General features: G+C 37.6%; 3 protein-coding genes across 3 annotated transcripts in view; 2 read left to right on the top strand and 1 right to left on the bottom strand.

The window, feature by feature from the left end:
- The first annotated feature begins 145 nt into the window (after positions 1-145).
- LOC306714219 (tetraspanin-8-like) lies at positions 146-5,155 on the top strand. Its single transcript, XM_079184184.1, has 9 exons — positions 146-336; positions 1,837-1,905; positions 1,989-2,105; positions 2,409-2,483; positions 2,646-2,741; positions 3,796-3,909; positions 3,986-4,027; positions 4,108-4,191; positions 4,438-5,155. Exons 1-9 carry the CDS (start codon positions 277-279, stop codon positions 4,576-4,578), a joined length of 798 nt encoding a protein of 265 aa, XP_079040310.1. The 5' UTR covers positions 146-276; the 3' UTR covers positions 4,579-5,155.
- Positions 5,156-5,997: 842 nt separating this feature from the next.
- Positions 5,998-14,065, bottom strand: rab21 (RAB21, member RAS oncogene family). Its single transcript, XM_079183433.1, has 7 exons — positions 13,652-14,065; positions 10,860-10,919; positions 10,650-10,757; positions 10,151-10,214; positions 9,375-9,429; positions 9,193-9,281; positions 5,998-8,446 (listed from the first exon to the last, which is right to left on the bottom strand). Exons 1-7 carry the CDS (start codon positions 13,787-13,789, stop codon positions 8,307-8,309), a joined length of 654 nt encoding a protein of 217 aa, XP_079039559.1. The 5' UTR covers positions 13,790-14,065; the 3' UTR covers positions 5,998-8,306.
- A 2,550-nt stretch (positions 14,066-16,615) lies between these two features.
- Positions 16,616-27,201, top strand: part of LOC306714288 (leucine-rich repeat-containing G-protein coupled receptor 5-like) — a gene marked incomplete at both ends in the record, with an annotated part of 31,055 nt that continues 20,469 nt past the window's right edge. The window contains 2 exons of the mRNA XM_079184271.1: positions 16,616-16,854; positions 24,304-24,375. Coding sequence (XP_079040397.1) covers positions 16,616-16,854; positions 24,304-24,375 — 311 coding nt within the window. The remainder of the gene's footprint in view (positions 16,855-24,303; positions 24,376-27,201) is intronic.

Here is a 27,201-nt window from a genome sequence, read left to right as displayed (position 1 = left end):
TCTCTCTATCTGTCTCTCTCTCTTTCTCCCTCCCTCTCCCCTCCCTCCCACTTTCTCTCCCTTTCTCTTCTTTAAACACTAACCGGAAGTCTCATAACAGCAGCAGCGCCTCCTCTTTACTGGAAGCCCCGCCCTCCCGCCCCCGCACGGCTGACCCTGTCACCTAAAACCATCTCACCCTCCCCTCCTCGTCCACTCGCTCGCTTCTTCTTCTTCGCTACAGACGGACCTCCATCTCACACAAACACACGTTTCTGTATTTCTAATCGTTCCAACATGGCTCAGGTCAACACGTGCCTCAAACTCATCTTCACCATCTTCAACGTCTTCTTCGCGGTGAGTTGGTCTTAACATTTAAAAATGGCCGCCGGGCTGAGCTCATCCCGGATGTGCTGTGAATAAAAAGTGCGTAACAGTCGAGCTCCCGGGTTTAAAGTGAACATGTTTACTATAATCTTTATTTAACTATGTTTACGTCATGTTTATGCTTCCTGTCCGTCGTTTAATCCGTCTCGTGACTTTAAAACAATAAAGAGTAGTTTTAGTCTCTAAAGCTGGTGATTGAGAAAGTGCCAAACATCAAGAGATTTATTAAGAAGCAGCTTTTAATGTTCCTGCACGCGACACATGACTTAAATACACTGTATTCACTATTTCTACTTCCGGAAGAACTGTTGGGCGTCTAACTGATGTTATGTAGTTGAAATGTCTTTGAAGTGATGTCATAGCCTGGTTTGGTTAATTATTTATTAATTGTAGTTAAAGTCTAGGTTTAAAGCTTGTTTGTTGTATTAAAATATAGTTTAGTCTAATAAAACGTGAGTAAAGTAGTGAGAGGTGATTTTAAATGTCCAAACAGTCAAAGTTATTCTTCTTATTTTGGTAAAAGAAGCGGATGTTGAAGACGGTGGAACCAGTTTATTTTGATTTAAAAGCGTCTTTAAAGAGTGAAGATAGTTAGATGTTTCTTTAGTTGCTTTGGTTTCTGTTTTTATTAGTTTTTTTTCAGTCAGTCTGAAGGAAAAACAACAATTAACTTTAATGGTTTGCAGCTGTTCTGCAGGAAGCCTTTATATTTCAAAATAAAAGCCCCGGTGTTTATCAGATCAGGTCCTCTGTTCATTGTGGTGAACCGGCTCCACCTGTTCTCATGAATGTGTCCACGAGACACTAAACTATTCACTCATAGTCACGTTAATCCAGCCGCTCTGACCTGAACTAACGAGGAGTTTTAGAACTGAGTCCACAGTGACGTCTTTAAATGTCTTGTTTTCAGAATAATATGATAAAAAAAATGTTTTAGAGCCGGAAAACAGTATTTTATTTTTTTAATTGTAGTTTTATTTTATTTTGTCAGACTAATTGTTGCAGCTCTAAAGTCACCAACATATCGCATTTAATGTGAAGATGAGCAGAATGTTACATTTTAGAAGATTAAACGCTATATATAATTAAACATATATTTATATTTATATATATATAATTAAAAAAATATATTTTTTTATTTATATATATATATATATATATATATGAATAAAAAATGTATATATACATTTTTTGTCAATATATTTTATATATATAATTTTTTTTACTGAAATTATCAAAATAGTTGCATAATAGTAGACTAATCTACACATCAAGTTAAAAGTAATTTAATTTATTTGAATCAGTTTCAGAAGCTTAAAAAAACAGAACGATCCAGTAATGTGTTTTACTTTAACGTGTTGTTGTTGTTGTTTAACGTGTTGTTGTTGTTGTTGTTCTTTAACATGCTGTTGTTGTTGTTGTTTAACGTGTTGTTGTTGTTGTTTAACGTGTTGTTGTTGTGTGTTTCAGATCGTCGGAGGCGTCATCATCGCTCTCGCTCTGCTGACTCAGGTCGTCACAAACGTGGATGGAGAAGGAGTAAGAGCTGTTTCATCCTTTAACGTTCACACAAACACTAACGAGCGCGGCTCTGAACCTGTCGTCTGGTCTTCCTCCCTCAGCTGGAGGGTCGGACCGCCGGCCTCATCGCCCTCTACACCGTGGGCGCCGTCACCATGGTGATCGCCATCTTGGGAGCCTACGGCGCCCACCGGGAGAACCGGGTGTGTCTGATCGTGGTGAGTTCAAAGACACCAGCTGACACCAGAGTTTATTCTAGAGTCTAACGTCACGAAATCTCCATTTCCACGGAACAGACTCACTTCATGAACTTCTTCGGAAAGTTCCAGACTGACGCCATGTGTGGTTTCTCTGAGGGGAGAAACCAGAGTGTTGTAACAAAGAAACCGCTTTATATGTTCACTTCCTGTCTTCCTGACACTTACAAAATGAGTTATTCTAACTCCACCGCCTCCTTTTAAATAATAGTCTGTTTCTCTCTGTAGTTCCTCGTGATGACCACTTCCTGTTTCTCTCTGTAGTTCTTGGTCTGTATGGTGATCGGGAGTCTGATGATGCTCCGAGCTGGAATCCCTGCCGTCGCCGCCCGCCCCGAGGTAACGACGGTTCTGCTGTTGTTGGTTCTACTGAAGAGAAGAGATTTAACACGTTTAACGTCTCTGAACAACATGAAAAACACATTTTTCAAGTTGTTTTGTGGCTACTGGCCTCTACTGACACTGAAGTCTTGACGTGTGATTTTACTCTGTGTGTTGTAGTTGGAGAGCGTTTTGAAGGAGAAGTTCCATCAGCTTCTTCCTCTGGACACAGCTACACCGGATGTGAAGAACATGGCCAACAGTCTGCAGAGACAGGTAACACACACACACACACACACACTAGAACACACACTAGAACACACACACACTAGAACACACACTAGAACACACACTAGAACACGTGTTTTTGTGCGTTCTACCTGAACATGAACCAGTTTGATTGCATTGTTTCCTACTGAGCTGCATCGCTTTGATCTTTGTTTCTGTTCATGAAGCCTAAATAAGAACAGAGGTCATCGAGGTCGCATCGACTCTGTAGCGCTAACGCGTGACTGTAAACGTTATGAAACACATTCTATCTGCATTCATCACCACTAAGCTCCATCATTGTCTTTATTCTAAAACTAAAGAGTCACGAGATGCTTTTAAACTCCCAGAATTCCAGGTGTAGCCTCGGGGCCGCCTGATTGGCTGGCTGACTGCCTGGTGTGTTGCTGGGCAGAAATGCAAATCTAATGAGGAAGAAGTGGATTTTTATTTGACTACTGAGCTCGGTAGTAAAAGTAGTTCCTGTTTCATAAGAAGAACCTCTTTTATGGAGCGAAACAAACAGGAAGTGGGTGACGTCGACTCTTAACAAGAAATAAAAGCGTTTCCGCTCTGAACCGTCGTGACTGTGGTTGAAGTCTTTCATGTGAAGTTCATGTGAAGCCTTAAAGGTCTTTAAATAGTTCACTCAGGTGAAACGTAAAGATTCAGCTGGCTTTAATTAAAAACCATAAATAAGCTTCTGTTTTATTAGCGTGAGGTCCTCGACGTGGAGATGTTTCCATCAGACCACCGTCCTCCTTCTCAAGCTTCAAAGCAGGTTTAACTTCCTGTTTGTCTCTGAGAGGAGCTGCTGTGCAGAGTTTATTTACAGTAATTCAGGACAATCTCTAGTTTGTATTCCTCTCAATAATAAACACAGATATAAGACCTGACCTCGTTTTAGCTCACCGATTGTAAAACTAAACTTAAAATAAATAACATTCTTAGTATTTCCCTTTGTTCCCGCGCTCACCGGCTCTGGTTTAATCTGAATGAACCTGTAATTCACAGAGTTACAGCTGAAAACACACGTAACGTTTCTTCTTCTGTGGTGTTTCAGCTGCACTGCTGCGGTCTGTTCAGCTACACGGACTGGGAGGACAAGATCCCCGACAGCTGCGCGTGTGGCCAGCAGGAGGAGCTGGAGGGAGAGTGTCAGTCCGTCAACTACAGAGTGAGTTCAACTAAACTCTTCATCTTCCGTTAGTTTGAAGGAAGGTTACTGACTCTTCTTCTGTGGTTTCCTTCAGGAATTCCTGACGCAGAGGCGCACCAAGTCCGTCTACGCCAAGGTGGGTGGAGCCTAACTATGACGTTATGTGTTAAAGTGTAAAGTAGTTAAAGTGAGCTGACGGTGTGTCTGTGTGCTCAGGCCTGCTTCCCCATCATCCTCCACTACGTCCTCATGTTCTCCAACGTCATGATCGGAGTCGTCTTCACGCTCGCCGTCCTGGCGGTGAGAATCAATACAACATGTTTATATTTCAACATAAACACACGAAGAAGAAGAAGAACTACTTTATCTGGCGTGTAACATTCACTGCTGTGTGAAAACACTCAACAAAAAATGTTTAATATAATAATAAAATATCCCAAGCATGTTTTTTACTTTAACCAGATTGTGTAAAAACATTAAACTATGACGTCGTGATTGAGTTGTGTGACGACAGATCTTTGAACGTTGTTCGTGTCTCTCCTCCAGCTGCTCGGCATGGCGCTCTCCTCCGCCATCATCCACCAGATCCGTCACCCGAACCGCCCCAGGGTGCTCCTGACGGTGCCGGCCATCTTCACCACGTCTCCTCCCAAATACCAGGAGCTGCACAACCCCCCCGGCTACTAGAGGGGCGGAGTCAGGAGAGTCCACTTCCTGTCAGAAGAGTCCACTTCCTGTCCAGGACGTCGTGCCTTAACGTTACACCACTGGGTCTCAGCACCAACCGCTTTATTCCTTTTTGTTAGCTTAGAACCAATCTGATTGGTCGGTGCAGAGTGGGGGCGGGGCTTATTGGTTATTCATCACAATTTAATTATTTCATGTCACAAAACGTCTTTGAATCCAGACTTTTCTTCTGGGACTTCAAAGTTGATTTAGAACATTTTTCAACAACAATAAAATCACAATAGTTTCATTTTAGTGGAATAAGACTTAATTATTCACAAACGTATGTTTTTCAATAAGCTCATTACATATTTTTGCTAAAATGAACCTCAGCAGCTTAAAGTTTATTTAGTTTATTTCCTGACTTTAATCAGCGTCTCTCACTCTCACCGTCGCTTTGTCTCCGTCCTGTAGCTGGAGTAGAATGAGTAGAATGTCACTGTGGGTCTTTCTTTCTTTGTGTTCAACATTTTCTCTTAAAAACAACCAGAACGATGTAAAAACTGATGAAATAAAGGGTTTTATTTTGAAAAATGAGGCTTCAGATGTGAGAGGTTCTTATGTTTTATAATTAAATTCTATTTAAAGAAATCCAAAAAGTCCTTTTTATAAGAAGAATAGTGAAACTGGAGAAAAGGGAAATGTAATTTAGATTTTCTGCTTCAATGATTAAACTGACGACTTCAAAATAAAAGACCAGAAAACCAACGGCCTGTGTGAAGTACTTTTAATACAAATACTGCAGTAAATATGTATGTAAAGTACTTTTAGTATATACTGTTGTAAACAGTTAAGTACTGAAGTAATTACTGTAATAATATAAGTATTTATAGTACTGTAGTAAATGGTGAAATACTGCAGTAATGAAGTAAATACTGTAATGTAGTAAATATAGTACAAAAAATACTTAGTAATGAAACACTGTAATAAATACTGCAGTAAATATGTATAAAGTACTTGTAGTAAATGGTGAAGTACTGAAGTTATTACTGTAGTAAATACTGCAGTATGTAGAGTACTTTTAGACTGTGGTAATAAACTACTGTAGGTAATACTGTAGTAAAGTAGTAAATACTCCAGTGAATATGTATTTAAAGTACTTTTACTGTACTGCAGTAATAAAGTACTGTAGTGTAGTAAATATAGTAAAAGGTCATACTGTGGTAATGAAATACTATAATAAACAAGTATTGTAACGCTGTAGTAAATACTGCAGTATGTATGTAAAGTACTTGGTATACTGCAGTAATAAAGTACTTTAGTATATACCGTAATAACCTTAAATGGATTGTCGTTCAGCGCCCTCTGGGGGACAAACGACGTAACGACACAACTCACACAAATACATAAATAAATATAAATGTGATGATTTCAGAGGTTTGAAGATTCACATATGTATTTATTTTATAGTTTTTATTGACTATAATAAAATATGACGTTGACTGAAGATTTAATTTGACTTTTCTCTGTAAAAACAAAGACGGACAACGAGTGCGTTAAATCGTTATAATTCTTCTGTTTTCTTTACAAAACACGTTCGACACCAGAAGTTTAAAAAAATTACATTTCCAAAGTGATTCTTTATTTGATTTAATCCACCACAGAAAATCAATTAATTCTTCTATTTGCGTCGATTATTTCCCCAAAAAGCAGATGAAACCTGTTTAAAGTTAAAGATTAGAGGAGCTTCAGGTGGAAAAACAACAGTAGAAGTACAACAGTAGAAGTACACAGAAAATACTTTTTTGTTCATGTACAGGTTTCCATCACCGCGAGTGAAGATAACTTATTAAATATATTTTCCTGCTGCTCAGGCGTTTATTCACCATTTAAAAGTAAAAGACAAATAAATCAAACATGCAGGTTATTAATGTCTCTGAGGAAGAAGAGGATGAAGAGCTGAACTCTGAGGAAGCGATTATTATATTTAAAGATGATTTAATCAACAATAACTGACAATTTAAACCGTTTGATATTTATTAAGCTCATTTAATTTGTTTCCAGCTTCTTCTTCTGTTTTATTGTTTATCGTGATTTAAATATTTTGGGGTTTTGAGAAAAAAAAGAAGAAAAAAACCGTCACAATTTAACAATCGAACCTAAAACATGTTGCTGTTGTTCTGATCTTGATGAATATTTCAGCTGATGAACTGTAATAAAGACGTTTTCATCAATATTATAAATAAATATATATATAAATATATACATATTTATATTTATATTTATAAATTTAGTAAACTCGAATGAAAATATCAAATTTAGGAATAAAAAAAGAAAAATTGACAAAAAATGATCAACGTGTTTCATGCAGATTAACAGAAAAAGGCAAAATATGAATTAATTGATCGGCAGAAACTTTTGATTAACGACTCGACGAATCATCGATTAAACATTTAAAATGTCCTTTTTTACATATTTGTAAACTGAATATTTTTCTCTATTTTCTGACATTTAACAAACTAAAAGAATATTACAATAAATATTATATACATATATAAATATGTTAGAACGGTTTAGATTTGCTGTTTTATTTATTTTTGTAATTTAAAAATTGTTTTTTTGTTTTGAAGAAACCTTAATGAATCAGCGAGTTCCACTTTTTCTCAGTTTAATATAATTATTGATTGAAAATCTTGAACTCTTATTTTATTCATTTATTTAGCAAAAGGAGGCGTTTAAGGGTCATTTATTCTTTTTTTCATTTCTAAATTTAATTTGAACAAAACTCAGTTTACAAAAAAAAAATCAGGTTCAACATTTAACGTTTGTTGTTGTTTATCTTTCTTTTACTGGAAACATTTGTATTTTCAAAAGTAATGATTTTAGATTAAAGGACGAGTTCAGACTTATTACAGAAACCAAAACATTATATTATATTATATTAAACCTTTTTGTGATTTCTAATCTTATTTTGTGAATAAGTTCAGCTGAAGCTTCTTCATTCTGAGCGAATGTTGAAGCTCATATTCACCTTAAAGGGACAGTAGTAATGCAGTATGAAGTACTTCTACACAGTCAGTGTATTACTACAGTAGATGTACATATAAACTAGATATATTTGTAATAGTTAGGGCTGTGTGATATCAAAGTAAAGAGGTGAAAATTGTCTAAATATAATAACAGCGACGATGAAGAAGTGCGTCATACGACCAGACTTCTAAACATCGCTACTGTCCCTTTAAGAACTAAAGAGACTCTGAACTCTAAACCGGTCCTTTAATGTTTCATCTCCTGTGTTTGACAAACAGGAAACGTGTTTATATTATTTAGATAAATATGATGATTAATGGAGGTTTATACAGTGTGTGTTTGTTTTATCCCACCAAAAAAACAAAAACAAAATAAATCTCTGCCGCCATTTTCTGTCCTTAAAGTAACTTCAGCTCTTTTATTTACGACGTATTAATAAACACACAAACAGCTTCAGAGATCTAACATTTGAATCACTGCTTCTGTGGAACATTCGAGTGATTTCAAATCAAATTTAAATCGATCATGAGTTGCTTTTATTTTGAAGGGAGCAGCGATTAAACCATTTTAAATATGATTTCCCATGCTCCTTTGCAGCAGAGGCGGCGCTGACCGAACACAGACAAAAACAGTTTGGATTATTAGGATTTTAAAGCAACAGAGACTGAAATGTGTGTGTGAATATCATGTGTGTGTGTGTGTGTGTGTGTGCGTGTGTGTTAGCCAGAGGAGCAGCATCCTCCAGCGGGCGTGGCTTGTGGTTCGTCGTCGACGATCTGTACGCCCCGCCTACTCGATGCTGATTGGCTGGCTCCGTTGCCCTTCAACCTCTCCTCGGCCTGAGCCGTTTCCATCATCCCTGAAAACAAAGAGACGCAACTTTAACACAACTTTACTACGATTTATTTAACGTTCAATACTTTTAATTTAAAGGTTTAAAGCGGTTCTTAAAATCTAAAATGTAGGTTAAATATCGTTAAACCACAAAATCTTTTCACAAGAAACAAGATGCAACATTTAATTATTGAGCTCTGGTGACATTTGAGCTAAGCTATCTGTTTCCACCTGTTTCCAGTCTTTATGCTAAGCTAAGCTATCTGTTTCCACCTGTTTCCAGTCTTTATGCTAAGCTAAGCTATCTGTTTCCACCTGTTTCCAGTCTTTATGCTAAGCTAAGCTATCTGTTTCCACCTGTTTCCAGTCTTTATGCTAAGCTAAGCTATCGGTTTCCAGACTTTATGCTAAGCCAAGCTAGCTGTTTCCACCTGTTTCCAATCTTTATGCTAAGCTAATCTATCTGTTTCCAGTCTTTATGCTAAGCTAAACTATTTGTTTCCACCCATTTTCAGTGTTTATGCTAAGCTAAGCTATCTGTTTCCAGTGTTTATGCTAAGCTAAGCTTCTAAGCTTCATCTGTGTTGAGTTGTTTCATCTTGTTTTCTTTCTGCACTTTGTTTTTAGTTGTTTAGTTTTGTGTAAAATACGTTCTAACAAAAACAAAATGAAGACGTCCCTTTGTCACGTTTAAACATTTAAACATTTAAACATTGTTTAAATGTTTAAACGTTGTGACACTAACTTGTTCTCTAACAGTTGAGTTCTTACGTTTACAGAGATCCAGGAAAAGCTCCTCGATGCCTTTATTTAACTTGGCTGATGAGTGATAATGTTTGGCTCCCACCGACTCAGCATAACTACAGAGAGAGAAGAGACGTACTGAGCATGCTCAGATCACCATCATCACCGCCATCATCATCATCATCATCATCATCATCGTCGTCACTCACCTCTCAGCTTCTTCCACTGAAACATGTCGGTCTTTGTCCAAATCTATTTTATTACCTAAAGACAAAAGAAATCAAACATGAAATCGTCTTATTGTCAGAAGGTTGTTGAGAAAACAATATAATATAACAATATAAATAATAAATCATTTTGAAGTATTTGAAGTTTGAGTCTTTTGTTACACTTCAGTGAAAATATTTTAATATAATTTATACAAACAGAAACACTAGACATTATAATTATGAATATTATGAATGTAGAATTAAATATAAATAATAAGGACAACAATAATTCAACAATTATAATTATAATATTCCTCACTCATCCCGAGGTGTCTTTAATTATTCAACTGGTCTGTGTTGTTGTTGTTGTTGTTGTTGTTGTTGTTGTTGTTGGTGTTGTTGGTGTTGTTGGTTCTACTCCTGTTATTACTGAGCTCATCTTTTAATCGTATTCTGTTGTTTATTCTGAACATGACGTGGATCACAGGTTGACTTCTTATTGTTATCTCGCTGTGAAGACCTTTGAGAGAATCCAGTTTAAACGTATATTTACACCTTTAATGAGTTTCAGTGTTCACGATGTTAAAACTAATAAAAAACAAACTAAATGATCTAAAACGATCTTAATATCAGTAATTGTGTGATTGAGATTTTAAGACGTTTAGAAGATAAAAATCTAATCTGCCTCATAAACAACAACAATCATAAACAACAACAATGATAAACAACAACAATGATAAACAACAACAATGATAAACAGGTTGAACAGAACTTACCTACTATACATAAACAAATCTCGTTCCCCAACATTTTCCTCAACTCCTTCACCCAGTTCTTCACCTGTAAACAAACAACAACAACAACAACAACAGAGCTTTATTAACACAACCAGAAGACGACGTGAATAAACAGAAGAGGAGAACGTTTAATATCACATAATTAAACATTTATGATGTTTTGCTTTTAAGAAATAATTTAAATAATTCATCAAATAAATCGAATGATTCAGTTTTTGTCAATCGACGAGTTTAACGTGTAACTTTACGTCATTTATTCGTGGATTCTATTTGGTATTAATCTGAATTCATGAAGTGTAAAAACTACAATATGTGGAGTAGAAGTACAAGGAAAGTACCTCAGCTAAGTACTTCATTTACAGTACTTAAGTAAATGTACTTTACACCACTGGAACAAATACGAGTTGTCGTTTGTTTCTACAGACGTCATTAAGTAGTATAAAAGTACGAGGCGGTAGTAGAAGTACATAAGAAGTACCTTCTGGAAGGAGTCCTCGTCGGTGATGTCGTACACTAGCACCGCTCCGTTAGAGTCTCGGTAGTAGATCGGACCTAAAGCGTGAAAACGCTCCTGACCGGCTGTGTCCTGAAAACACACAAATACACGGTAAACACAGTACTTTTTACTACATATATAAATACTTCATTTTAAAAAGGTATTAAAAACATCAGAGGCGGAGACTCTCACCCATATGGCCAAGTTCACTCTCTTTCCTGTGATGTTGAGCTTCTTTGTGAGGAAGGACGCCTGCAGAGGAGGAGGAGGAAGAGGAAGAGGAAGAGGAGGAGGAAGAGGAGGAGGAAGAGGAGGAGGAAGAGGAGGAGGAGGCGGAAGAGGAGGAGGAGGAGGAGGAGGAGGAGGAGGAGGAGGAAGAGGAGGAGGAAGAGGAGGAGGAGGCGGAAGAGGAAGAGGAGGAGGAGGAGGAGGAGGAGGACAGGATGTTTAGAATAATCAGTTTAATAATTAAAAACAGAAACAGTCAAAATGAAAACATTCAACTTTTTTCACCGTACAAAAGCTAGACGTGTCAGACAGCAGAATAAAGAACTAATAATAATAATAATAACCTGCTAAATGTTAGCATGTTAGCAACATATCAGGAAGCAATAAATGAACCAACTGTGTGTGTGTGTTAGTGGATCAACACACTGAACTCACTAATAATAAAGACAACAAGTTCAGTTAAGAGTCACAACTCAAGATCATTACGAATAAACTACGACAGAGAACATTCTAAAGACATCAACGCACTACGTGTGTGTGTGTGTGTGTGTGTGTGTGTGTGTGTGTGTGTGTGTGTGTGTGTGTGTGTGTGTGTGTGTGTGTGTGTGTGTGAGATGATCAGCTGACTGTGGTCTATTGAACATGTGCTCTGAACTCTTAATAACTCAATTATTAGTTTCATCTGTTACAGAATCAGTGATTTTATTATTGATTTATTTTATAATAATTATTATTATTATTATTTCAAAGTGCTGTGTAAATAAAGTGTACTACTATTATAATAAATACTAAATAATCACAAGCAACCGGAGACACATGATGCTGTTTTGTTGAGCAGATGAATTAAATGACATGAAATGAGTCGTAACAGACGGGGAGCTGTGATTGGTCGAGCTCAGACATGTGGTCTGATCCTTAAAGAATAAAGTCTAAACATCTCTGAGCTTCAGAAAGGACGAGAAGTTTAAAGTTCAGAGCTCCTTCAACTCAAACACAATCATTCACGACTCCCACAATGCACCTCTGCAGGTCTGAGCCCCCGAAGATAAACAATCAGCTGCTCCGTCCATCTCAGCCAGAAGCTGCAAAAACGCTCATTACCGTCAGGTTTTCATCTTTCTGACGGTCCTTGAACACATCATGTGCGACAGAAAAATGAGCCAAAACAAAGCTTTAAATGTGGCTTCGACACCAGAGCTCTGATGACCCACACAGGTCTGAGGCGTTTGAATGCACCACAACACCTCTTCCTCTGGTCAGTGAGTGTGGAGCCACATCTGGAGGCTCTGAGGGAACTATTCTTCCTCTTCCTCTTCCTCAGTGAGTTTATTTAACCTGGTAAACTACCAACAGAGAGATGACATCGTGTTAAACACCTCGACCAGCCCTGAAGACACAAACAACCAACATGACAACATCATTCAAACCTCCACAGTATGTTCATGACGGTGAATTAGGGTCATTGCAGGTAATAAATGATAATAATAATAAAGTAATCATGAGGCAGGAGAGGAGGTAATAATCACAGAAAGAAATGTGAATTTACAGGGAAAAAATGAGATTTTCTTTGAGATTAAAGTAAAAATGTACGAGAAAAAATGTGATATTTATATTAGTATTTATTAATGTCCATAAAATCTTTCAGGGCTTCTGTCTTCACCATAAAAACACGACTTCAGTAACAACATTCAGACGAACACGGTTTCACGACTTGTTCCAGTTCGTCCCGTGTGAGGATTTGTCGTCTTTCTCTGTTTTACATCTTATTAAATTAAATATATTTAAGTTTTTAACATGAACAAGACGTATAAAGACGTCATCTTTAGATGTATTTCTATATTTTAAATCATTATGCACCAAATCACTGCAACTACGGGACAATTAAACTGTTTAAAGACTTTATTTCTACCAAGACATGAAGAGAAAAGCAGGTTTGAACAGGTTTGTTTAGAGAGAAATAGAAAGTGAGGAAGTGAAAGTGGTATTTTATCAGGAAGTTGTTCACGTTTACGGCGTCATTAAGTGTACAAGTATACATCTAATTAACCAGCCACTGTGGTACTAATACTTCTGAGTACTTCTTCCTTCACTGGTGTTAATGACGTTATAACATATCAGAGTAAAGCTGGAAACAGAGCAGAGAATCTCTAATGTGCAGAATTTAGGTCGACTACATTTAATTATTGATGACTCATCGATTATTAACACGTTTTATATCTGTGTACAACGATGGACGAAGTATTCAGATCCTCTACTGCAGTAAAAGTACTACGAACAAACTGTGAAAATACTCCACGACAAGTAGAAGATGTAGTACAGTAGAAAGTACCTCTGAGATGTAAAGAAGTACCTCTAGTGTACAGTAAACGCAGTACTTTGGTTCATGAACTCCTCTGTGAGAGGCGTTCACTGACAGCAGGTGTGTTTCTCAACAGGTAATACAACACATGTTACCACACACACACACACACACACACACACACACACACACACACACACACACACACACACACACACACACACACACACACACACATTAACGCTACCTGTCACGGCTAGCTAACTAGCTAGTTAGGAGGAGGAAGAAGAAGAAAATGAAGAAGAAGAAAGGGAAGAGGAGGAAGAAGAAGAGGAGGAAGACGTGGCAGCAACACAAACACCTCCTGCTTTGATTTGTGTCCATAAACACAACTAGCTTCATCAACGCTAACTAGCTCACACGCTATCTAACTAGCTTAGCTTCCTGGTTGTCTTACCTGTAGAGTTGTGATGTGTTTGTCGTTGAATTTGTTCTCACAGTATCGGAGCACTAACGACGTCTTCCCCACGCAGCCTTCTCCCAGTAACACCACCTTGAACGAGTAGGTTCTGCCGCCCGTCCCTCCGGCCGCCATGGTGGTTAAATCAAAGAAGTCCTGGGGTGTTGTTGTTTATCGAGCTATCGCGGCTAATGCTAATAACACCGATCGGAACTGAAGTCCTGCGTAGCTCACAGTAGCTTCCGACTTTAAAAGCTAAAATCAGAAGACGACAACCTCGACAACATAAGCGACTCTGACTTGAATCACTATTGACCCACAGGTGTCTAAACATCGAGCTACTTCCACCTTTTCTACCTGACGCGACTGCCTTCTTTTCACCCCAAACTAATGGCGTCTCTTTCAGCTAGCTACTAGTTAGCTACCGGCTAGCTCTGCCCAAAGATCGTCTACAACCGCGAAGATGTCTCACTACGGAAGCTGACATCACACTCCGTTTTAAATTCAGAACCAGAATCAGCTTTATTGGCCATGTATGCGTACGATACATTTGTATTTTACGATATTTTCCTAAACCTAATTATTTTACGATCTTTTCGTAAACCAAACTAATTATTTTACGATCTTTTCTTAAACCTAATTATTTTACGATCTTTTCGTAAACCAAACTAATTATTTTACGATCTTTTCTTAAACCTAATTATTTTACGATCTTTTCCTAAACCTAATTATTTTACGATCTTTTCGTAAACCAAACTAATTATTTTACGATCTTTTCTTAAACCTAATTATTTTACGATCTTTTCGTAAACCAAACTAATTATTTTACGATCTTTTCTTAAACCTAATTATTTTACGATCTTTTCCTAAACCAAACTAATTATTTTACGATCTTTTCCGAAACGTAATTATTGTACGATCTTTTCCTAAACCTAATCAGAATCAGAATCAGTTTTGTTGACCATACGTGTGTACATATAGCAATATATATCCAGCAACTCAGTATATCTGCTTTAGTAAAAGATCCGAATACTTCTTCCGATAACACAATATATTTATCTCAAGGTTGATCTATTTCATGTGGCTGAAACACGGCCTCCAGTCTTCTGGTTACTTGTTTGTGAGGACTCTGGTACTCAGAATTCGCAGCAGAGTGAGAGCTCTGTGTCGTTTCCTGCTCTCTGCAGCGTCACATGATGATAGTGTCACAACCCTCAGAGCTGGGGGGGGGGGGGGGGGGGGGGGATGTTGAGACACATCAAACAGACACAATAAACATAATAAATCATTATATCTCATCATTCATTTACATTTTTAAATACATTTCGGCGTTCTGGGATTTTCCTGCGCAGTTAAAATGCATTAAGTAAACATTTTTAACATAGTATTTTTGTCATTGTAGTACTACTTTTAAGTAAAAACATCTCAGTACTTCTTCCACCTTTGCATCTGGAGCTTCTTTACGGAGCCTGAGTTATTTATTTATACTTTAATATCAAAACACAAACATATAAAATATCTGTTTGTGTGGTTGCAGTACAACCGACCAGCCACCAGAGGGCAGAGTCTGCCTGAGAATAGAGCAGCAGAGAAACTATGAGACACATAAAGAAGAATCAGTGCCTCTGAAAATAAAGTCTAACCAGCACTATTTACAAATAATTTAGTAATATATAGAATATATATAATGTCATCAGTCAGATATATTTGTTTGTGAACTGTAAAATACTTTAATGTAATTTAATTTAAGTTATTTTTTGGGGGTGTTTGGACAAAACAAGACATTTGAAGACGTCTCTGAAGTTGTGAGGGACCTTTTTTGGGGACATTTCATAGAAAACATTACATGACGATTATTCAATGATTAAAATAACCGGTATAGTTGCAGCCCTTAATGCTAAGCTACGCTAAAATAAGCTAATAATCTGAACATGTAATAAAATATTGAACAATTTACTTTGAATAAAGTGAGACAGGCTCTTCTGGTTGTAGAGAGATTGCTTCATAATGTCAACAGTTGCATCACCGCTTTAGTGCCATGTGTGTGTGTGTGTGTGTGTGTGTGCGTGTGTGTGTGTGTGTGTGTGATAACCATCTTCATATCTCTCTTATAGTGCCAATCATTAACCAGAGCTCAGCGTTTGTGTTCATGAATGAAACATCAGTGTGTATTTAAAGGTACCGCTCCACCGAGCTTCTCTTCAGCCTCTTTCAGCTCCTGGTTTTGGTTTTGAGACATTTAGAATAAAAATAAAAGTCTCCATCGTAGTAACGCTACGTTGTTACATTGTTACGTTCTTACGTTACATTGTTACGCTACGCTACGTTACGTTGTTACGTAAAATAAAATAAAATTAAATGAAGTAAAATTAAATATAAAAAAATTGAAAATTAAAAAAATAAAATGAAATAAATAAAATAAATAAAATAAATAAAATAAATAAATAAAATAAAATAAAATAAAATAAAATAAAATAAATAAAATAAATAAAATAAATAAAATAAATAAAATAAATAAAATACAATTACAGAGAATGCTTACTGAGCAAATCTCCAATATTTATTTTTCATGAATTCTCAGTGTTCTTCTTATTTGCTGTTACAACAGACAGGCAGACAGACAGATAGTGAGTAGACCATATAAAAGTAAGCGGGGCTGACACACTGTTGTAGTATGAGTGGAGGGACTCTCTCTCTCTCTCACACACACACACACACACACACACACACTCCGGCTCTGTCGCTGCACGCGTGCAGCCTGGAAAGAGACCAACTTGCAGACTTCAACTCAAACTACTTGGACTTTTTAAAAATTCACTGTTTCATTTATTTTATTTTAATCCAGATTTCCGAATCCAAAGCTGAATCGTTGTGTTTTTATTATTTCTGAGTCTGTTTAGTTTGTTTTAACTTGTTGCTGGATTTGAAACGTTCAGCCTCGGAGGAGAAGCCTCGGAGGACATGCCGGAGTTTGTGGCTTTGCTGGCCGCCTTTGCACTCCTCTCGTCCGGGTTCAGGAGCTCCGTGGCGGTGGGGGCGGCGAACAGCTCCGCGGTGGCCCGACTGGAGAGCTCCGGGGACGGGGTCGGAGGAGCCGGCCGCTGCCGGTGCGAGGTGGACGGGCTGCTGCACCGGGTGGACTGCTCGGACCTGGGGCTCCGCGAGGTACCGAGCAACCTGAGCGTCTTCACCTCCTACCTGTAAGTTCGTTATTATTAACCACCACCAACCTGTGCACGAGCAGCTCCTCGAGCCATGTGTGTGTGTGTGTGTGCGTGCGTCGCATGTTGTGCAGTCGTGAGAAACGGAGCACCTGTCCGCTCTGCCTCTGTTTATGTCTCTCGCGCTCTGCTGCAACGCGCGCGCACGTCATGTTCTGTTGTTCATATGGAGGTAAAGAAGATTAAATAAAAAATAGGAGGAGAAGTTTGAAAGTTTCCAGAGGATGTTCTGCATGTTCTTAAAGAGGTTCCACTGGTTCTCGGAGAGGCTCAACATTTTATTTAGAACATTTCAGAAGTTTTTAAGAATCCAGTGGTTCTTGCAAAGCTTTCAGGCGTCTTTGATGAAGACGTGTTCTTGGGTAAAACCAGGGTTACAGGTGTTATTAAGGGGTTCTGCGGTACACCTTTCAGAAGTTCTTAAAGTGTTCTTAAAGTGGTTCCTTGAGCCTTGAAGAGGTTCCACTGGTTCTTGAGAATGTTTCAGGTGTCTTCATTGAAGACATCTTGAGGAAATCCAGATGTTTCAGGGGTTATGAAGACGTTCCAAATGTTCTGTAAGAGGCTCAATCATTTCTTTGAAACGTTATGACCTTAAAGAGGTTCCTTTAAAATGTAAGAGGTTCTAGTGGTTCTTGGGAGAGTTTCAGGTGTCCTTCTTGGAGAGATTTTCTTGTGGAAAATCCAGGGTTATATGGGTTAATAATAGGGTCTGCAGTATGCTAGATCATTTCTTTAGCACGTTCCGGTTCCTTGAGCATTGAAGAGGTTCCACTGGTTCTGGAGAATGTAGGTGTCCTCCTTGAAGACATCTTGAGGAAATCCAGATGTTTCAGGGGTTATTTAGAGGTTCCAGATGTTCTGTAAGAGGCTCAATAATTTCTTTAGCACATCTTAAAAGTTCTTAAAGAGGTTCCTTGAGCACCGATGAGGTTCCAGTGTTTCACAATGAGGTCTCAAATGTCCTCCTTGAAGAGATTTTCTGAAGCAAATCCATCGTTACAGGTGCTGGTAAGAGGTTCCAGAGGTTCTGATGAAGACTTGATCATCAGAATTCTTAAAGACGTTCCTTGAGCACTCAAATAGGTTCCAGTAGTTCTGAAGGAGATCTCAGATTTCTTCCTTGAAGTGGTTCTCAAAAATGTTCCACAGAGGAGGCTCAACTGGAACTTAAGGAGATTCCAGGAGCTTTTGACATAATTCCAGGGGTTCACGGAGAGGTTTAGAAGTTTCCTTAGGAATGTGTTTAGGTTCTTATTTACTCCTCGAGCACTCAAAGAGGTTCCACTGGTTCTTGAGAAGAGGACCTGCACTTCTCTTCTTTAGAACGTTCTCCCTGAGGAAGCTCAGGGATGCAGGAGTTCTGGTGCACGTTATAGTTCCTGGAGTACTATTGAAGTTCCAAAGGTTCTAGAAGAGTACGATTACTTTCAAGTTTCAGAGGTCCTCAAAGAGGTTCTCGAGGAGATGTCAGACGTACTGTAGTACTGAAGTTCCAGGAGATGGTTTGAGTTGTCTCTCAAGAAGTTTTAAGGGTTCTTAAAGAAATTGTACAAATCCATGAGGGTCTTGAGGAGGTTCCAGTGGTTCTTGAAGGTTACGTGTTTTCTAGAGGTTCCGGTTCTGAAGCGTGTTTGTGAAGGTTGTTATTTGATGGATTCCTGCAGCTTGAAGAGGCTCAGTTGTTGTTGAGGAGGTTCTTTGTTCTTGATTGCATTTTTTCTGGAGGAGGTTCCAAGGATTCTTCTATATACGTTATATAGATTTTGTATAACAGTATACTGCTTTATATGCTGTTAATAATCTGACTCCATTGTTTTGTCCTATTGTTCTGTTCTTATATTTGATCCTTCTGGATTCTTAAAGTCACATCTTCATGTTTTCGTGATGGCACATTCGGCTGCTCAGCTTTGTGTAATTATTTGAAAGAAAAATGTTCAAATGTTTGTGATTTGTGCTTAAAAATGTTTAAAACCTTCTTTGTTTTGGTCCTTTAATAAAAGTGTCAGTGAGGTTTTTACTGTTTCTTCTTGAGTGTAAACTCTTGTTGAAGCGAAACATTAAAACTAATTCAAGTCCAGTTCACCTCACAGCAGGTGACCGTCGAAACCAGACAGCGCTGGCAAAACCATTACATCACCGCGGGGTGTGTGTGTGTGTGTGTGTGAGTGTGTGTGTGTGTGTGTGGAAGGAAAACCTGCCTGTCTTGGCTGTGGTCTAAAAGCAGCACAATGTCCAGGATTTAAATTTCACTCTCATTAAAGAAAAACCTTCTATTCAGAATAGCTGTATGTGTGTGTGTGTGTCTGTGTGTGTGTGTGTGTGTGTGTGTGTGTGTGTGTGTGTGTCAATGAAAGCACTTCCCTTACAGTTTGTCTGAGACACACACACACGGCGACAGTCGATCAAAGGTTCTTTGTGTTTTCATTAAAGCTCCAATCAGGAATCGAATCCAACAAAACATCAAGGAGATGCGCGTGTGTGTGCGTGCGTGCGTGTGTGTGTGTGTGTGTGTGTGTGCGTGCGTGCGTGTGTGTGTATGCGTGCATGTGTGTGTGTGTGTGTGTGTGTTGCTGGTCACCAGTATCCCACAATCCATTTCAAACCCTTTTTTAATGATGCATTCAGGTGCCGAGTCAATCCCCGTAAACCGTACTCTCCATCACCTCACTAACATAACTCCATTTAAAACATATTGATTTTAACACAAACTTTTGATCTTTACCTGAATATAAATACGCTGTTCCATTTCACAAATTAATTATCTTTAATAACTGGGTACATTTACTGAAATACTACAACTTTAGAGGTACTTGTACATGTTCTTCTACTACATCATTGTACTTTTACTACATTTGTCTTTGGTTACTTTACAGGTGAAGATGAGTTTTTATGAATTAAACAGGACATTAAAATGCTGCTTTCATAATATCATCAGTAATATATAAAGAGAGTATAAATACAACACTCTTGCATGAGGAGTATATTTACTGATAATACTGTAAGTTTATGCTGATACTTCTGTATATGTACTCAGTGTATGCAGTATTTTTACACTGAGGTATTTGGAAAGTTTCTTTATAAAGTACAACATGTATAAATACATAATGAAAGGTAAATAAATACAATTGAAACATTTAAGAGGACTAATTGAGCGTTTTACTGCATCATTACGAGTTATTTCAGCATCTTTTTAATCCATTTATTGCAGTTAAATCAGTTTATTTGTTCATTCTGCTGAATTAACCAGCTCACACGTGTTACTCAGTGAACACGATGATGAACATTTGTTCTTTCTGCTGCGTCGTGAAAATAACTCTTAACTATTATCTCAGAAAGAGAAACTGATCTCAGACGGACAGACGGACACCAGCTCACAGTCTGAATGCTGCCATCTGTCAGTGCCTTTGTGTGAGTGTGTGTGTGTGTGTGTGTGTGTGAGTGTGAGTGTGTGAGTGTGTGAGTGTGTGTTCTCTCTATTCTGCCTGTGACTGACAGCAGAGTGCAGGAATGCGTTTATGAAGTTTGCTGAATGAACTCATGTTCATATGAAGGATTATTTAAGCCCCGCCTCCTTTTGGTCATTTCTTTTTGTTTACGTTCTGAGATTTTAAACTTTTCTTTTCTTTGAGTTAAATAACAACTTACATTTAAAGAAAAGTTAAAAAAATAAAATCTCGTTTTTTGTTTTTCTTTATTCACAAAATATTTTGACTCTAATCTAACGAATCATATTTCAATAATAACTAATTATTCTGAACCTTATGGTTTTATTTTCAAAGTACCTCATTCTCTTTACATTTATATGAATATTTATTCTATCTCTTAATACATTTTCTGACTTTTTTCCCGTCATTTCCTCAAATAACATTATGACTTTATTTTGAAAATACTTTATTTTGAGAATATTCTGACTTTTTCTTAATTCCTGAAATATTTTCTTCCAGCAAAATAAGGCAGTTTCTGTTTATTATTATTGTTATTATTATTAGGATTATGTTGTATTTCAGAATTGACATGAATGTTTGTGGATCATTTATGTTTCATAATATTACAAAAAAATGTTTGTTTGAATGTTTACGGTACTTTAATGTGCAAATATTTAGCACGATTTAAAGGCTGAAGTTTGAATTTCTTTATTTAGAAACATGGCAATCATCATCAATCATATTTTAATTTGTTATTTTATTTATTTTATTTATTTTATTTATTTTATTTATTTTATTTATTTTTAATCAACTTAATCTCCTGGTTACATAAATGACACCTGGTGGTTTGTGGTTTGTTATTATTTTTACTTTTACTTCAGTAAAACATCTCACCGTCTATTATAGTGTACATTATAGGCTGTATATACATACATATATATATATACATATATATATACATATATATATACATATATATATATATATATATGTATATATATATATATATATATGTATATAAAGGTGATCTACAGGTGACAGTTCTGCACCAAATAAAAGCAGAGAAGAAGAAGAAGACTGAGACTTAGTAAATGTTTATTAATGAAGGAAATGAATCCAACATGTTGGTGAGAGCTGGAGGAGAGAAACTCTGTCAACAGGAAGAAGAACAGAACCATGAATCTCAGTTTGTTTGTTTTCTGTATCTGTTCAGAGCCGTTGTTTGGGAGGAAACCCCGGGGGGCCCACTGCCCCCCCCCCCCCCCCCCCCCCCCCCCCAAATACCCTGAAAGAAGACAAAACCAGAGAGGCCTCGCTGTCTCTCTCTGGTTCTGCAGTTTGTGTTTTTGTGGCCGCCGACATTTGAATAATCGTCTGATATCCATCAGTTTGAGCCTGAGGAGACACACACACACACACACACACACACACACACACACACACACACACACACACACACACACACACACATTTCGATGCTGCCACTGAAACAGGAAAAAGGTCCAATAAATAAAAAAAAGGTGGAATTATTTAAAATCAAAGTAAAAGTTCTGTGGAATAAAAACTGCTGTTCATATTCAGTACTTTCAAAATAAAAGCCCTGCTGTCAGAAAAGACAATAATCTGAGCATCAAGTAAACTTGATTACCCTTCTGCCAAAACCTATGATGTCATATGACATCATAGGTTTGGGCAGAAGGGTAATCAGTGTTTCCTTGTTGTTAAAGCCCCCCCCCCCCCCCCCCCCCCCCCCCCATCATCATCATCATCATCATCATCATCACAGATCATCATCGTCTGTGTCAAGATGAAGGGAATCAAAACACACCGTTGTCTTTCTTTCTCTGCTTTAACTCTCATTTATTAGAGTTTTGTTTCTGATTCAAACATCTTCAACTGAACAAACAGTCTAAAGAGTATTTTGTGTAAATGCTGATTTTACTGGTAAACCTTTTTTAGCTTTAAGTTGAAAATCTCACAGACGTTTCGTTCTCTTTGGCGACCCCTGTGGCGACACGCCGTCATTACAGCGGTGTGTTGTGATCGCTCTATGAAGGGTTTATTCTAAGGGAACAAAAAACACATAACTTCTTAGTTTAAGGTGATTAAACACTAATACAAACATAGTTATGAATATTATGTTCCACTTCTGCTAATAGAGCCACCAGAAGGCTGCACGCTGGCCCTTTAAATGAAACATCTTGGAGATTATAACTGTAAGAACCACATGTCTGAAAACACACACACACACACGTATATATATATATATATATATATATACGTGTGTGTGTGTGTGTGTGTGTGTGTTTCAATGAGGTAGCTAATGAGTTTGTGTGTGTGTGTGTGTGTGTTAAAGCAGTAAAAGTCAATCAGCCGTAACACTGTTAGTCTGGTCAGAGTAAAGGAACGTTCTGCACAAACAAGCCTTCTTCTGTGTGTGTGTGTGTGTGTGTGTGTGTGTGTGTGTGTGTGTGTGTGTGTGTAAGAGACAGACTACCTGTTGTGAAGCCCCCCCCTACACACACACGCACACACACATACAAACACACACACATTAACAGGCTTTATGGAGTGTTGAGAAAGTTCCTTAACAACCGATGTATTCAACCTGCAGACACACCCTCAGTGTGTGTGTGTGTGAGTGTGTGTGTGTGTGAGTGTGTGTGTGTGTGAATGTGTGTGTGTGTGAGTGTGTGTGCGTGTGTGTGTGTGTGTGAGTGTGTGTGTGTGTGTGTGAGAGACAGACAGAGACAGTCTGTCTTTCAGACCTGAGTGGAGAGACGTTACCTGTCGATGGTTATCAGACGACACAAAAGGTGCAGAACTCCGTCTCCGGTCAGATAGGGAGGAAGGAGGTCATGTGACCGTCGCTCTCAGCCAATCAGAAGCAGTGATGTCATCATGTTGTCTCTTGAGCTCAGAGTGTTGATGTGGTGTAAAGTTATTCAAGTACTTGTACTTTAAATGTTCTGCTTCTTTACAGTTTTACTTTATATAGTAGTACATGTATTATTCTGCATAATGAGTACTTTTACTTTTTGGTACTTTGAGTATATTTTGATAATTGTGTACTTCAACTTCAGTGATATTTTAAATGCAGAAGTTTTACCTGTAACAGCGTATTTGTACACTGTAGTATTACTTCTTCTTCCTTCTCTCACACAGACGTTTGGGATATGTGATGTATATTTATCAAAGTCAAGTACTGAAGAAAGTACATCATCAAATACTTTACTTGAGTATTTTAGTTTTCTACTACATCTCAGAGATAAATATTGTACTTTCTACTACTTTAGTCTGAGAAGTTTAGTTCATCAAAAAGAACGCATTAATGCATCAATAATATAATATTATAATATTTTATAGTTCATTTAATTATAATATATATTATTGATGCATAATGAGTACTTTTACTCTGGTTTGAATGCAGGACTTTTACTTGTATCACAGTATTTCTACACTGTAGTTCTGGTACTTTTACCAAAATATCAGAGTACTTCATTCATTCATTCATTCATTCATTCATTCATTCATTCATTCTCCGTCTGTTTCCAGTAACTTCCTCTCCCGTCATGTTTCTCACTCAGGTGTGTGTGTTGACTTTCACCGCCTCTTTGGTGTGTGTGTGTGTGTGTGTGTAGGTGTGTGTGTGTGTGTGTGTGTAGGTGTGTGTGTGTGTGTGTGTGTAGGTGTGTGTGTGTGTGTAGGTGTGTGTGTGTGTGTGTGTGTGTGTGTGTGTGTGTGTGTGTGTGTGTGTGTGTGTGTTCATGAGTGGATGCTTTGTGAAACTAAATGTTTTTACATGTGAAATGTGACGGACTCTGTTTTTAAAAACTCCATAACATCAAAGTTCTCACTGAACCTTCATTCATTTCTCCTGTTATGTCCTGAATACATACCGAGGAGTTTTACCAGTATGTACATGTGTATTGTAAGTACTATCAGTACTTTTACTGCAGTAACGTCACATTAACGTCTCTGAATCTTTGTGTTTCTGCAGCGACCTCAGTATGAATAATCTGACTGTGTTGACCAGCGGAGCTCTGAGCGACCTGCACTTCCTGGAGGAGCTGTGAGTCACACACACACACACACACACACACACACACACACACACACAGGAGGTGACATCAGTCCACTTCCTCAACACTTGATGGATTTCTGGGAACCTCAGAGTGAATCAAAGACTTTCAGGTTTCGGAGCAGAAAAAGCTTCACGGTTGTTTTTATTGAAGGAAATATTCTGCTTCATTAAGTATTCGTCTGCGTTTAGCTTTTCAAAAAGAGAAACAGATGACGAGTTGTATTCATTAAAGACAGAATAACTCATTTAATGTGATTAACTTTATTCAAAGTGAGGTGAAGTCACAACATGACGACACATTCAAAGCTTCATCAGAAAACCTCCAGAGAAGGAAAAATACATTTGTTTTTATTTATTATTCTCTAATGTAAGATATTTAAATATATATTCCGTCAGACTTGTGTTGTTAAATGACGATAAAGCAGAAGCTAGAGGTTAGAGCAGCTCAATAAATCGATCTTCATCGTCATCTTCATCACACATTGTGAAAGTATTGCTGAACGATGATGAAATAATCTCTGTGATGTTTGATCTGTGCCAAACAAAGATGTTTTATTAAGTCAGGTAGACAGACAGACAGACAGACAGACAGACAGACAGACAGACAGACAGACAGACAGACAGACAGACAGAGAGGAGGTTCAGTCTGTGAACAGCTGACCTCACAGAGACCTGAACATGACTCTGACTGCTGTTCTGCTCTGCTGCCAGTTGTGTGTGTGTTAATATATACATATATATATATATATATATATATATATATATGTGTGTGTGTGTGTGTGTGTGTGTGTGTGTGTGTGTGTGTGTGTGTGTGTGTGTGTGTGTGTGTGTGATATTTGTCACCGTGGCGTGAGAAACGTCACTACGGCGATAGGACACCGCAGAGGTGCATGCTGGGTACCAGCGGACTGGCTGAACTCTGTTTGGCCTCTAAACCTGCAGAGTCCAGACCGGCTCAGTGTTCTCTGGTTCTAACAGGAGGACCTACTGGCAACGTGGTGCTGACTGGGGAACAAGGATATTGTTGACTTTATTGTAATGAATCAGGTGTGTAGTCGTGATGTTGCTCGGTGCACGACTCACCTCTGATTCACGAGCATCATTATTCAGTAAACTTCTTATCAACCTGTTCGTCCATATTCCTTCCCTGATGATGCAACAACAGATTCATGTTGATTCATAGAAATAAACTAATATTATCATCAGTATTACCATCCATGCATAAACGTCACCAAGACAAGATCCCGTTTGTTCTTCATCGACTCATTAGTGAAAGGAAAACGTAAAAACTCTCCTAATAAGCAGGTTTATCAAAATAACATTTATATAGTAGCTTCGTTCAAATGTAATTGATTTAATCACACTTTTAAATGTTAAATATAATTGAATATATTACAAAATATTGATTTGAATTAAAATAGGTGGGAGACACGAGAGTCAGCTGAGTTAAGAATTATGAAAACACAAATCCACAATTATCTTTAAACAGAAATTTCATTAAGGACCCACTCAAATGTGTCTCAGGGACTCATACTGGAAAACCACACTAATGATCATGTCATCAATACACCTGGTCTAAGATCAGATACTACAGCTGATTTTAAGGTTGTATTACAGCTGATTTTAAGGTTGTACTACAGTTGATTTTAAGGTTGTACTACAGTTGATTTTAAGGTTGTACTACAGTTGATTTTAAGGTTGTACTACAGCTGATTTTAAGGTTGTGTTGTACTACAGTTGATTTTAAGGTTGTACTACAGCTGATTTTAAGGTTGTACTACAGTTGATTTTAAGGTTGTATTACAGTTGATTTGAAGGTTGTACGACAGCTGATTTTAAGGTTGTACTACAGTTGATTTTAAGGTTGTACTACAGTTGATTTTAAGGTTGTACTACAGCTGATTTTAAGGTTGTGTTGTACTACAGTTGATTTTAAGGTTGTGTTGTACTACAGTTGATTTTAAGGTTGTACTACAGTTGATTTTAAGGTTGTACTACAGCTGATTTTAAGGTTGTACTACAGCTGATTTTAAGGTTGTACTACAGTTGATTTTAAGGTTGTACTACAGCTGAGTTTAAGGTTGTATTACAGTTGATTTTAAGGTTGTACTACAGCTGATTTTAAGGTTGTACTACAGTTGATTTTAAGGTTGTACTACAGTTGATTTTAAGGTTGTACTACAGTTGATTTTAAGGTTGTACTACAGCTGATTTTAAGGTTGTACTACAGCTGATTTTAAGGTTGTGCTACAGTTGATTTTAAGGTTGTACGACAGCTGATTTTAAGGTTGTACTACAGTTGATTTTAAGGTTGTACTACAGTTGATTTTAAGGTTGTACTACAGTTGATTTTAAGGTTGTACTACAGCTGATTTTAAGGTTGTGTTGTACTACAGTTGATTTTAAGGTTGTGTTGTACTACAGTTGATTTTAAGGTTGTACTACAGTTGATTTTAAGGTTGTACTACAGTTGATTTTAAGGTTGTACTACAGTTGATTTTAAGGTTGTACTGCAGTTGATTTTAAGGTTGTACTACAGTTGATTTTAAGGTTGTACTACAGCTGATTTTAAGGTTGTGTTGTACTACAGTTGATTTTAAGGTTGTGTTGTACTACAGTTGATTTTAAGGTTGTACTACAGTTGATTTTAAGGTTGTACTGCCGCTGATTTTAAGGTTGTACTGCAGTTGATTTTAAGGTTGTACTACAGCTGATTTTAAGGTTGTACTACAGTTGATTTTAAGGTTGTACTACAGTTGATTTTAAGGTTGTACTACAGCTGATTTTAAGGTTGTACTACAGCTGATTTTAAGG

Source organism: Pholis gunnellus, assembly GCF_910591455.1.
Source record: "Pholis gunnellus genome assembly, chromosome: 22".
NCBI lineage: Eukaryota > Metazoa > Chordata > Actinopteri > Perciformes > Pholidae > Pholis > Pholis gunnellus.
Note: the sequence above shows the minus strand (reverse complement) of the source record. Positions and strands in the feature narration are given on the sequence as shown.